The following is a 13,803-nucleotide window of genomic DNA, read 5'->3' as shown; positions in this document are numbered from 1 at the left end:
GTCTCGGGAAAAAAAAAAAATAAGAAAGAAAAAGGAAGAAGAGAGAGAGAAAGGAAAAAAGAGAGAAGAAAAGAACTTGTTACATAAACTGACCACTTGAGTTCAGATCGGAACCCACTATAAAAATGGAGTGTGACTGGCCAGGTGGTGGTGGTGCACACCTTTGATCCCAGAGCTTGGGAGGCAGAAGCAGGCGGGTCTCAAAAAATGGGGTGTGGCAGCAGGCACCTGTAATCCCAGATCTATAGTGAGGTTAGAGGCAGAGACAGGAGAATTACCCCAGAAGCTTGAAGACCAGGTGTCTTGGAGACTGAATCTAAGCATGAGAAATAAGAGGCCCCTGCCTCAAAGTGGAAAATGCAAAGTGACTCCTGGAAGTTGTCCTCTGACCTCCACACATGCTGTGGCATGCACCTATACTCACAAAAGATTCAGCTTCTGCTTCCCAACACTCTAGAGTGTAGCCTTATCGTCTAAAACATCTCTTTCAGGGGGCTGGAGAAATAGCTTAGCCGCTAAGAGCACTGGCTACTCTTGCAGAAGACATGGGTTCGATTCCCAGCACTCACTTGATGACTCACAACTGTCTGTAACTCCAGTCTCTGGGGGCAGTGTGCACATGTGGTACTCAAACATATGAAGGAAAACACCCATATACATAAATAAATAATGAAACATCTCATTCGGAGTCACTCTAAAAATACACTAAACACAGAAGAAGCCTGCCTGACCTCACTTCCATGTGGGCCTAAAGAAGCTGCTTACAGCAAAACAGCAGAATGGTGGTTACCAGAAGCAAGGGGGTGGGGGAAATGAGAAGCAGATGGTCGGAAGTCCAGAGCTGCAGTTACATAAGAAGACTCTGTAGAGGCAGCCTGTGACTAGATGACTGGATGATACTGTAGTGCTGCAAATAGCAGAGAGTAGATTCCAGCCAGCCTCACCACCAGGAAGAACGCTGAAGGGCCAGGATGGGGTTCCGTTGGCTCACTCAGCTAGCACACTCAAGAAGCTCTGGATTCAATCCCCAGAACTTCACAAACCAAGCCTGATAGTGCACACCTATCATTCTGGGCCTGGAGTGATGGCGGCATGAGGATCAGAGAGGCTCAAGTCACTCTGAGCTACATAGTCCACGATACGTGAGACCCTATCACCAAAAATGTATGTAAAGATGTGGATGTGTTACCTGTTTGACTATAGTCATTGTTTCCCTATATGTCTGTAATCAGAACATTATACCATGTACTTTACATATGTACAATTTGTACGTTACAAATTTTCGATGGGTGGTGGTGGCACATGCCTTTAATCCCAGAGGCAGGCAGATTTCTAAGCTTAAGGCCAGCCTGGTCTACAAATCAAGTTCCAGGACAGCCAAGGCTACACAGAAAAACCCTGTCTTTAAAAAAAAAAATTAATTCTAGGGCTGAAGAGCTGATTCAGTGATTGGGGGCAGTACTGCTCCTCCAGAGTTCAGTCCCAGGCAACCACCTGTAACTGACTACAGGGGGATCTAATGCCCTGTTCTGAGACCCAGAGGCACTATACTCACATGCACGAACCCACTCTCAGACAGGAACATATACACATAACTGTCTACGGACCACATGGAGGACAGAAGAGCGAGTGAATTACCCACCATTCTGATGCACTAGAGAGAAATGAGGAAGATGCTTTGCAGTTTGTGCGTGCAAACCAAATGCACAAAGAATCAGGACAAGGGCTCGGAAGATGGCTTAGTGCTATAAGAACTTGCAAGCATGAGGACCTGAGTTTAAATCTCTGGCACGTTCATAACAAGCACATGCCTGTAACCTCATCATGTAACCTCCCAATGGCAGAGATGGGAGCTAGATATCATAGCCGCAACAGCATGCTTCTGGTCCACTGAGAGACCCTATCTCATGGCAATAAGGTGAAGAGCAGTAGAGGAAGATACCTGATGTCCTGCTCTGACCTCATGAGCAACAGCACACTCACATTTATGCACCACACACACCAACAGAAAAAAAAGTTAATTAAGAAAAGACACATACAGGTCAATGGCTGCTGTGTGTCTGAGAATCAGATCACAGGGAAGAGTGCTATAAAAATCTTTTTAGCCTAAGATTCTCAGGTGGAGCATTTACTTCTCTGAGACTGGCACTCTGTTGCCTAATAATTATTCTTGAGATGGTTAGTGAATCCAGGAGCAACTGGTTATTCATTTCTAGCATTTTGGATAGTAAAATGCACGTGCTTATAACTATTAAAAACATGACCAGGGAACTTGCCAAAACACTCAGCCTGAGAGTACCAGGCCTGGTCATTCATGTGGGATAACAGAGTATCTCATCGGTGTGCTAACTTCAGTCAAAGACACTTACCAAGGAAGCCTCAAGACCAATTACCAAGAGAAGAACTCAGGGAATGAGCATTGGAAGGAGACCTGTAAAGTAGCTGTCAATGCCAGGATTTCTCTGTTGTTGGTTTGTTTGTTTGTTTGGGGGGGGGGGGGATTGGCGGGTTTTTATATGTTTTGTTTTGAGACATGGTCTCCTGTAGCCCAAGCTGACCTCAAACTCTACATGTAGCTGAGGGTGACCTTGACGCCTTTGATCCTCCTGGTTGCTCTACCCAGGTGCTAAGATGACAGGCAAGTGCTACCACACCCAGCTCAAAATTTCAAGTATCCACTGACACATTTGAAAGTGCTGTAACAAAAAAAGTCAAAGTTAAAAAAGGAAAAGGAAATGAAACTTGGAAGAGCCACCCCTACAGAAATAGATTTCAAAGAGTCACCATCCAACTGACCTGAGTTTTGAAGTTTGCCCTTCAGTGCTTCAGAGTTCATCTTCCTCAGCAAGAACATGAGTGTGAAAAGTGCCAAAGAGACAATCAAGGTCAAGCCCAAGAAGGTCCAGAGAACAATGTGTGTCCCTTTCATTGAGCCGGTCACACCTTTAGTAAAAGAACATCACAGAGCTAGGAGGCCAGAGCTCAGTATGCACATACAGTATGTACTTTCTAACACTCGACTCCCCTGTTGGATATTCATGACACTTTACTTTGTGGGGATGTTTATTGAGAAAAAGTCTTCGTAGATCAGGTGATCTTGACCAAGAATGGCTATGGATGAGTCCACCTCCTGAGTAAGTGCTGGGCTCTGCCGCAGCATGACGATATGTAGTGCTGGGGACGGAGCCAGGGCTGTGTGCACACCAGCCAGGCATTCTACCAACCCATCTACAGCTTGGCTCCTTTTGTTGTTTTTGAGACAGGCTCTCACTCTAGCCCAAGCTGCCCTGGAATTCACTATGTAGTCCAGGCTAACCTCAAATTTGCACAGTTCTCACAACCTGTGGTCCGAGACCCCTTAGGGTTGTTGAATAACCCTTTCACAGGGGTCACATCAGATATTAACATTATGATTCATAACAGTAGCAAAATTACAGTTATTAAGTAGCAACAAAAAAATCTTATGGTTGGGGGTCACCACAACATGAGGAACTGTGTTAAAGGGTCGCAGCACTAGGAAGGTTGAGAACGACTGAATTAGAGACATATACTAATCCCTGGCTTCACCAACATTTACTTTTAAATTCTAAATACCACTTAATTAAGAACTGATGAAATCTTCATCACCATTGGTGCTGAATAAAATTGAGTTTGTTTCTGAATAATTCCTTTGCTCCAGGAGGCATTTAAATCATTGCTTGATTTCTGGGTTTGATTCAGGAAAACAAAACTCCCCACCTTCTCCATAACATTTATTCTCTGGTAGACAGACAGGCACTCTCAAGAGTGCTTCCCACCAAGAAGCAGCTGTGGAAGAGTCTCACTTACTTGGGTTGCAGTAAGGCTGACAGGGCACAGGAGGGTTGGAACACCGGAGGTGGCAGGGTTTGCAAGCATGCAGCAGACTGTCAAAATATTCACTGTGGAAGCACTGCTGAGCCATGGGGCCTTGATCACTGAAGGAAACAGAGACAGAGCCGAGGGGAAGCAAGAGTTCCCTGTGGACAGCAGTCAGGGGTGTTGAGGGGAAAGAATGACCCCGACTTTGTTGGTTCTTATGAGGGATGCAAGTATTGTGGCAAAGGGTTTGAATGCCTCTCTGGTCCTCGGTGTCTAAGAGGCTTGGGTGGGGCAATGCGGGGGTATATCACAAAAAACCGTACCTGAAACAGAAACTGCCTATTTTTAGAGGAAATTTCTCACCAGGTGACAATTGCACAACGTGGACAAGTCTAGGGCATCCAGCAGAAAGTGCAGTAGCCATTTGTGGACCAGCTGTCGGTGGGCTGTACTGCGTCGTAGGAGATGACGAGGTGAGAGCTGTGTCCTTTACTCAAAGTCCTTAGGGAAAGCAGACTACAGCCTGCAACTGGAGGTGGGAGTGACTGACCGGAGGGAAGACAGGGAGACCAGTCAGATATGACTGCCAGCTGTGCTTGGGGGCAATGGTTAAAGCAGGGACATTGTGTCATGACAGCAAAAGCTATCTTAGCCGGCGTGCTGGTGCACACCTTTAATCCCAGCCCTCTGGAGGAGAGGCAGACAAATCTCTGAGGCCAGCCTCATCTACAAGGGCTACATAGAGAGACCTAGTCTCAAAAACAAAGTAAAACAGCAATCCAGTATATATCCATGAAAAAAAATGAGCTTTTACCATCCCCCAGAAAATGCTTAGAGACTTGGATTGATGACTTATGCACATATGTCATATCTCATATGATTCTGTAATGTCAGGGTTAAGGATTCAAGATTGAGTATCCTTATGGTACATGCCTATAATCTCACCATATATAAGGCTGAGGCAAGAGGGTCTCAAGTGGAAAGCCAACCTAGGCTACATAGCAAGATCCTATCTCAAAAAAACCCTGTGTAGTTTTGGTGCCTATCCTTGATCTCGCTCTATAGACCAGGCTGGCCTCGAACTCACAGAGATCCACCTGGCTCTGCCTCCCGAGTGCTGGGATTAAAGGCATGTGCCACCACCGCCCAGCTCAAAACTTTTTAAATTGAAGCTGGGCATGGTGCCATGAACCTATAGTCACAGCTACCTGGGATGTAGAAGCATTAGGTAGTAAATTCAAGGCTTATCTGAACTGCACTATAGCAACCTTGTCATAAAATTACATGATTAGGGGCTGAAGAAATGGTTCAGCAGTTGCACTGGCTGTTCTTCCAAAGGACCTGGGTTTGATATCCAGCACCCAGGTAGAGGTTCACAACCATCTGTAACTCCAGTTCCAGGGGGTCCAATGCACTCGTCTGTCCTTCATGGGCACCAGGCACATATATGGTGCACATATACACGTGAGCAAAACACCCATACCATAAAGTAAAAATAAATATATTTTTAAAAAATACATAATTGGGAGGGCTGGAGAGATGGCTCAGTGATTAAGAGAATTGGCTGCTCTTCCAGAGGACCTGGGTTCAATTCCCAGGACCCACATGGCAGCTCACAACTGTCTGTAACTCCAGTTCTAGGGGATCTGACACCTTCACACCAATGCACATAAAAAATAAAGTTAAATAAATTTTAAAAAGAAAGAAAGAAAGAAATTAATCCCAGCACTTGGGAGGCAGAGGCAGGCAGATCTCTGTGAGTTCGAGGCCAGCCTGGTCTACAAAGTGAGTTCCAGGAAAGCAAAGCTTCACAGAGAAACCCTGTCTCGAAAAACCAAAAAAAAAAGAAGAAGAAAAAAAAAAGAAAGAAAGAATGCCCTTGCTAACACTGGCTTATTAAAAAAAAAATACATAATTGGGCGAGGCGGTGGTGGCACATACCTTTAATCCCAACACTTGGGAGGTAGAGTTCTGTGAGTTTGAAGTCAGCCTGGTCTGCAAAGTGAGTTCCAGGACATCCAGGGCTAAACAGAGAAACCCTGTCTCAAAAAACCTAAATAAATCATACATGATTGGATCCATACCAATACCTTATCCTAGAAATTTAAGGGTTCGTGTGGCTTACCTGTTGCAAGCCTGGATGGATACCATGTGGGACAAAATGTTATATATAAAGCCTAGAAAAATGACTCAGTGGTTAAGAGCACTTTCTGGGCAATCATGAGAAGCAGAGCTGAAATCCCAGCACCCATGTAACAAGTTGGATGTTGGATGTACATTATAGCTCCATCTGGAATATGTGGGTTCATAGCTGGGCTGAGAAAGCACAAGCCTCAGCTAAGGGAGAGTTCTTTTCTTAAAGGAATGGTAAAGAATCCTAAAAGACACCTGTCCTGCAGACACATTGGCACATGCACGAGCATACACATACGTAAACAGAGACATACATAAATTAAATATATAAATTTTTTTTAAGTTTAAATGTCAACATGGCATGGTAGCACATGCCTTTAATCTCAGCATTCAAGAGACAGACAAGCAGATCTCTGTGATTTCAAGGCTGCCCTGGTCTACATATCAAGTTCCAGGACAGCCAGGGCTATGTCTCAGAAAACTACTACTACTAATACTAATAGTAATAATAATAATAATATCAATTTTAATACATTTCTACAAGCCAAAAAGAAATCTGTGTTCCATTGTTGACATTTTTTAAAGTGCTAATGAGCAGTTAGAAAAACGGTTGGTGGGCCGGGCGGTGGTGGCGCACGCCTTTAATCCCAGCACTCGGGAGGCAGAGCCAGGCGGATCTCTGTGAGTTCGAGGCCAGCCTGGGCTACCAAGTGAGTTCCAGGAAAAGGCGCAAAGCTACACAGAGAAACCCTGTCTCGAAAAACCAAAAAAAAAAAAAAAAAAAAAAAAAAAAAAAAAAAAGAAAAACGGTTGGTAGTTCAGGTACCTAAAAACAATCAGCCTTTGATGTGTCCAGAGAGGCTGCTGTGTTTTCTGCCTGATCAGCCCCTGATGGGCAGTGTTCCAGAGGGAGAGAGGGACAGAAGACAGACAGACTGGATAGGCTCAGTAAAAGCCTCTTCCTTGTTACCTAATTAGAATCACTTTAATTTTTGTTTGTTTGGTTGGTTGGTTTTGGTTTTTTCAGACGGAGTTTCTCTGTGTAACCCTGGTTTGTTTGTATTTGGTTTTGTTTGTTATCAGTTTGTTTTTGTGTTTTGATTTTTGAGACAAGATCTCATACTCACTATGTGACCCAGGCTGGCCTCAAACTCATGACAATCTTCCTGCCTCAGCTTCCCATGTCTGAGATTACAGAGGATGTACACCTGCACCTCAGTCCTTGGGAGATGGAGAGAGGAGGCTGTGGCCTCAAGACCAGGCTTGTCTCACTACATAGCGAGATGAGGTAGGGAAGGACAAAGCCCAGTTCTTAGAGCAATTCTTTCTGGGGGTGGGGGGTCGGGGGAGGAGGGGACACACGACGTTCAAAGAGGCTTGATTTGTTTTATTGATTGTATTTTACTTATTAAGTAGAATGAGATTTACTATGTTTTCCTCCCCTTGTATTTTTGTTATTCTTTACATTCTTTATGTTTTTAGAGCACTGTATAACGTTGAAGTGGTCATAATGAAATGTGGAGTTTCAAAACACATTTGCAAACATAGGATGTGAGTGTAGAAGAATGACGATCAACGGGACCAGGGAGACGGTTCAGTGGTAAAGGCGTAAGCTAAAGTCCTGTGTTCAAATCCCAGCACCCATGTAAAAAAAACTGACATGGAGCATACCCTGGTGACAGAGACCACCAGATCCCCTGGCTCACTGGCTGGCCAACTAGCCTTACTCTAAGGTTGAGCTTCCAATTCAGTGAGACACTGTCCTAAAAGAATAAGGTGGAAAGTAGCCGAGTGGTGGCGGTGCACGCCTTTAATCCCAGCACTCGGGAGCAGAGGCAGGTGGATCTCTGAGTTTGAGGACAGCCTGGTCTACAGAGAAACCCTGTCTAGAAGAGAGAGAGAGAGAGAGAGAGAGAGAGAGAGAGAGAGAGAGAGAGAGAGAGAGAGAGAGAAGAAAGGAGAGAGAGAGAGAGAGAGAGAGAGAGAGAAAGAAAGAAAGAAAGAAAGAAAGAAAGAAAGAAAGAAAGAAAGAAAGAAAGAAAGAAAGAAAGAAAGAAAAGGAAAGAAAGAAAGCATTTTCTTTATTGGTGATTGATGAGGAGGGCCCAGCCCACTCTTAAGTGGGGCCACCCCGGACTGGTGTCCTGGATTCTATAATAAAGTAGGCTGAGCAAGCCATGGGGAACAAGCCAGTAAGCAGCTCCCCTCCATGGCCTCTGCATCAGCGTGTGACTCCAGGTTCCTGCCCTCACTGCTTTCTTGTTGTTATTGTTGGTTTTGGTTTTTTGAAACAGGGTTTCTCTGTGTAGCCCTGGCTATCCTGGATCTCGCTCCGTAGACCAGGCTGGTCTCTAACTCACAGAGATCCACCTGTCTCTGCCTCCCGAGTGCTGAGATTAAAGGTGTGCACCACCACTGCCCGGCTCCCTCACTGCTTTTGATGGTGAACTGTTATATGCAATTATGAGTGAAATAAACCTTTCTTTCCTGTGGTGGTTTGAATAGAAATGGCCCCCAAAGGTTTATAGACTTGAATGCTTGGTCACCAAGGAGTGGCACTATTAGGAGGTGTGGCCTTGTTAAAAGAAGTGTGTCACTGGGGAGCAGGCTTTGAAGTTTCAAATACCTAAACCAGGCCCAGTCTCTCTCTGTGTTTCTGTGTGTGTGTGTCTGTGTGTGTGTGTGTCTGTGTGTGTGTGTGTGTGTGTCTCTCTGTCTCTGTCTCTCTCTGTCTCTCTCTCTCTCTGTCTTCTTGTTGCCTGTAGATCCAGATGTAGAACTTTCAGCTACTTCTCCAGCACCATATCTACCTGCATGCTGCCATGCTTTCTGCCATGATGATAATGGACTGAACCTCTGAACTGTAAGCCAGCCCCAGTTAAATGTTTTCTTTATGAGTTGCCATGATCATGGTGTCTCTTCACAGCGATAGAAACCCTAACTATGACACTCTCCAAATTGCTTTGGTCGTGATGTTTCATCATAGCAATAGTAAACCTAACTAAAATGGAATAAAAACACTGTTGTTGGGGCTGAAGAGATGGCTCACAGCTCTTCAGAAAACCCAAGTTCAGTTCTCAGCAACCTTGTCAGGCAGCTCACAACCACCTGGAACTCCAGCTCCAGAGCACCCAATGCCTTCTTCTGGACTCTGAGGGTGGCTGCCTCCATGTGTACATAGATACACAGAGACAAACACACATTCAAGGGTAAATAAAATAAGAAAGAACTGTTGTGTCTGTCATTCACTTGCTTGGGTAACTGAAGCCACATGTTGAGGGTGTTGACTTTAGGGTGATATGTTCACAAAAGCCTGTGACATCAATAGGGACCTTGTCTGTCTGTCGTCTATCTGTTTGACAGTGAGTGCTGAGCATGGAATTGAGACCCTGTACAAACGAGGCAAACACTATTTCCCTGCCCAGTGTGGGGCTCTTCCCACCCAATTCCCCTCCTTCCCCTCACTGCTGTTAGACCTGCATTGAGATCTGAAGACTATTTCCCCTCGGTGCCTCCTTCCCTTCATCCTTCTTGGGGATTTCCTTCCCATAAGCCCATCACAGTCCAACTCCATCTTGGCAGCTGCTCCTTGGAGAACCATACTAACACTGGAGTCTCTTCTTACACCCTCACATCTTTCTACTTTCCACTTCAGCCTGTGTTTTCTCCTTGATGGCAATTTCAGGATTCCATGTACTTTATATGCTTTTGTTTCTTGGAGACTGGGTGTTACTGTGCAGCCCAAGCTAGTCTCAAATTCACTCTGTAACCCAACTCCTAAGCCTCAGCCTCTCAAGATGAAGTTATAGGCTTGTGCCTTCAAGCCTGGCTATTACATTAATGTTATTTTTACACTGATTGAGAGTGTGTGTGTGTGTGTGTGTGTGTGTGTGTGTGTGTACACGCTCATACCCGCCCCCCCACAGGCGTGTGAAGATGAGTGAACAACTTGCAGAAGTCTCTCTCCTTTTACTCTGTGGGCTTCAGGGACTGAATTCATCTCCTTGGGTTTGGTGGCAAGTGCCACTGGGCCCCCTCAGCAGCCCCACTTTCATGTTTAGACTCCATGTTGTAGGAAGCACATCTAAAAGGAACTGTCTGTTGTCCCATGGTGCCTGCCAGTGTCTTGTGCGTAGAAGACAGTGATTGGTACCAGAGGGGAGGAGTTTTCTCAGCCCATCAGATCTCCTGGTGATACAGACGTGGCTCTCAACATGCTGTCTGTGGGGACTGATGTTTACAGGAGGGGAAGGAAGGGGAGAAGTCAGCGGTTAAAATAAATCAAATGCCCCAGTACAGCTGCCCTCTTAATTAGGAACAATAGGGGCATGTGGGAGATCAAAATGAAGCCACTTTGGGAAATTCTAAAGGGCTGATAGAACGTGGTGCTTCCTAAGGTGCTGAGAATTAGAGTTCAGGGTCACTGAACTTCAGAGGGAATCTCCAGAAAGTAGGAGGCAGCCTGGAGTTGGCTCCAGACCCAATTAGTCCACAAGCAAGCAAGGCTTTGGAGGGAGAGGCTGAGATCTGAGAAACAGGAGGGAGGAAGGTCTTGGAGGGTGTTAACATTGCAGGACCCTCAGCTGGGCTGCTAAGAACCCTCCCTCCCCACCTTAGATTCCAACCCTAACCCACTTCTTCTCCTCCAACTCCATTCCCACAAGGCTCTCTGAAGCCCAGCTGAAGAGGCTAACCAGTCCATCAGAGGCCAAGGCTTTGGTTCTTTTGAGACTTCGTTAATTGTGGGCAGCAACCTACCAAAAAGTCGTGCCTGGAAATGTTTTTGGTGTGTATCACAAAGCAGTGTGGGTGTGCATGTACTGTGGCACAAGTGTGGAGGTCAGGGAACAACCCTGGGTGTCAGTACTCACCTCCTCCCTTTTGAAGCACGGTCTCTTGCCTGTAGCTGTGTGTGCCAGGCTGGCTGGTGTAAAACCCTCTGGGAATTGTCCTGCTCCCCTCCCATCCCACTACAGGAGCCCTGGAATTACAGATGTGCTCCACCACACTGGCTTTATATGTGTTCTAAAAATCTGAACTTGGGTCCTCACACTTCCCACCCCAAAGACTTAACCCACTGAACCGTCTCCTCAACCCCGTAAAGAAAGGTTTTAAAATAATTAAAAATTATATGTGTCTTGTGTGGATATGTGCATGTGTGCGAGTACCCACAGAGGCCTAGAGAGAACACTGAATCCTCTGGATCTGGAATTGCAGATGGTTATGAGCCACCCAAACTGGGGTCCTCTGCAAGAGCTGCAAGTGTTCTTAGCTGCTGAGTCCTCTTCCCAGACCCATAAAGAGGTGTTTAATGCCAGTCCTCTGGACGCTGAGGCAGAAGCATCCCAAGTTTGAGGCCACCCTGGAATCCACCACAGGATTCCATCTTCTTGGGCCTCCTGCTCAGTCTTTGCTTTCTTGAGACAGGATTGTACTGTGTAGCCATAGATTACCGCCTTTGTGTGGCAATCCTCCTGCCTCAACCTGCTGGGTGCTGGGATATCGGTGTATCACCACAGTCCATCCTGCTTTTGATTTTTCAAAACGAAGTCTCACTCTGGAGCGTAGCCTGGTCTTGAACTTGAGATCTTTCTATATTCTCCAGGGTGCTAAGATTACAGGGTACTACCATACCTGACAGTTACTAACCTTAGTGGCCAATGATTATTGTTTCAAAATACGCTATGTAGCCATGAGTTGGTGGCACACATCTTTAATTCCAGCACTTGTGAGGCAGAGGCAGGTGGAACTTGAGAATGGTTCTGGAGTGGGTTCTCCTCTGTTCTGTCCAGGCTGGAAATGGTCAGGTGCAGCTGACCTTGGGTGATTTTATTACATCATCATCCTGACGAATCAAACTAAAATAAACAAAAACAAACAAACAAACAAAAATCGATCTTGTTTTTAAAACTGTGTGACTCTGGGGATAGAGAAATGGCTTACTGATCAAGAGTACTTGCTATCTTCCAGAAGACCAAGTTAGTTTCCCAGCATTCACATTGGCTAGTTCACAATCACCTGTAACTCCAGGATGATCTAATGCCTCTGACCTCTGTGGGCACCCTGTACTCAGATACACATACCCAAATACATACATGTAATTAAAAATATTTTTAAAGAGGACTAGAGAGATGGCTCAGCTGTTAAAAACACTGCCTGCTCTTCCAGAGGACCTGGGTTCAATTCCTAGCACCCATGAAATGGATCACAGGTGTCTGTTACTACAGTTCCCGGGGATCTGTCACCCCTTCTGGCCTCTGCTAACACTGCATGTGTGTGTTGTTGTACATACATGCATGCATACACATACATATATGTATACATACATAATACAGGCAGAACACTCATCACATAAAAAAATCTCTAAAAATAAAAAATATTTTTAAAATTATTTAAAGATAAATCTCTAAGAAAAAAAAACTTTAAAGGCATGGTGGCACACGCCTTTAATCCCAGCACTCGGGAGGCAGAGGCAGGTGGATCTGTGTGAGTTCCAGGCCAGCCTGGTCTACAGAGTAAATCCTAGGAAAGGCACCAAAGCTACACAGAGAAACCCTGTCTCAAAAAACCAAAAAGAAAAAAATAATTAATTAAATTAAAAATAAACAAATAAATGTGGAGAAAAACTGAGGAAGACCCTAACATCAGTCACCCCCTGGCCTCCACATGCACACACACATGCACATGTATCTGTACACGCGAAAACACACACACAAAGAAACTTAATAAGGCTAAGCAGAAAAGTAAGCTCCTCTGACCCAAAACAGGAGACATGGTTACTGGGATGCTGGTCGGCTGTGAGGCTGCAGCTCTCAGGTCTTGGTGAGGGAGAACGGCCAAGTGAGGGAGCACTGAGAACGGCCAGGGACAGCACCCCAGAGCCAAGTGAGGGAGCACTGAGAACGGCCAGGGACAGCACCCCAGAGCCAAGTGAGGGAGCACTGAGAACGGCCAGGGACAGCACCCCAGAGCCAAGTGAGGGAGCACTGAGAACGGCCAGGGACTAACTCACATTCTGGAGAATGACTCAGCTCAGGAGAGCTACCTCAGTCCCTTCCAAAGACTGTCTCCACCGACCAAGGGACCTCCAGAGGAGCCCTATGTCTTTTTTTTTTTTTTTTTTTTTAAGATTTATTTATTACATATACAGTGTTCTGCCTGCATGTATCCCTGCAGGCCAGATGAGGGCACCAGATGTCTTTACAGATGGTTGTGAGCCACCATGTGGTTGCTGGGAATTGAACTCAGGACCTCTGGAAGAGCAGTCAGTGCTCTTAACCCCTAGCCATCTCTCCAGCCCCTAGCCCTATGTCTTAGTGAACCTCCAACACACCAGCCTTTGGGGGACAACACAGGACTTAACTGGATCTCAAAATCTGATTCTACTGTTGCACTTTCAGCTAAGAAGCCAGGAAATTCGTCGTTCTTTCTTTCTTTTTTTAATCTTTATTCTTTGTGGTTTTTAGAGACAGGGGCTTCCTACATAGCTAGCTTTGAACTCATGATCCTCCTGCCTCAGCCTCCCAGGTACGTACATCATCCCTTACAGGAAGAGCTCTGTCTTGCCATCTTCCAATTTCTGTCTCCTCTTAGTCTTTGCTTCCTGCCCCACTCATTGTGGGGAAAACTCAAAACTAACTTTTCACTCCACCTTGAGAAGCAAACTGGAGGACTGATCTCCCTTAGGACGTCTGTGCACTACATTTCATGCATCCCTGGAAAAACCAATTAGCAACTGGTTAATGTGGTAAAGAACTTTATTTTTATGTTTGAAGTGCTAACAACCCAAACTGAGTCTTCACTGGTGCTTCCAAAGGCCTGTCTGGAAAG

The 13,803-nt window shown here is 45.5% G+C and overlaps 1 protein-coding gene across 2 annotated transcripts in view; it reads right to left on the bottom strand.

Moving 5' to 3' along the window:
* The window catches only part of Tnfrsf17 (TNF receptor superfamily member 17), a 131,282-nt gene that overhangs the window by 1,962 nt on the left and 115,517 nt on the right, over positions 1-13,803 (bottom strand). Inside the window, exons 2-4 of one of the 2 annotated variants that reach the window (XM_052759504.1) lie at positions 11,623-11,831; positions 3,829-3,956; positions 2,797-2,943 (exon numbers count right to left, since the gene is read on the bottom strand). In XM_052759504.1, the coding sequence (XP_052615464.1) occupies positions 2,797-2,943; positions 3,829-3,943 (262 nt within the window). In that variant the 5' untranslated portion in view covers positions 3,944-3,956; positions 11,623-11,831. The remainder of the gene's footprint in view (positions 1-2,796; positions 2,944-3,828; positions 3,957-11,622; positions 11,832-13,803) is intronic. The other variant, XM_052759503.1, reaches the window with a different exon arrangement.

The sequence above is a fragment of the Peromyscus californicus genome, unplaced genomic scaffold (assembly GCF_007827085.1).
Source record: "Peromyscus californicus insignis strain IS unplaced genomic scaffold, ASM782708v3 Scaffold_3__1_contigs__length_106647218, whole genome shotgun sequence".
Lineage (NCBI taxonomy): Eukaryota > Metazoa > Chordata > Mammalia > Rodentia > Cricetidae > Peromyscus > Peromyscus californicus.
Note: the sequence above shows the minus strand (reverse complement) of the source record. Positions and strands in the feature narration are given on the sequence as shown.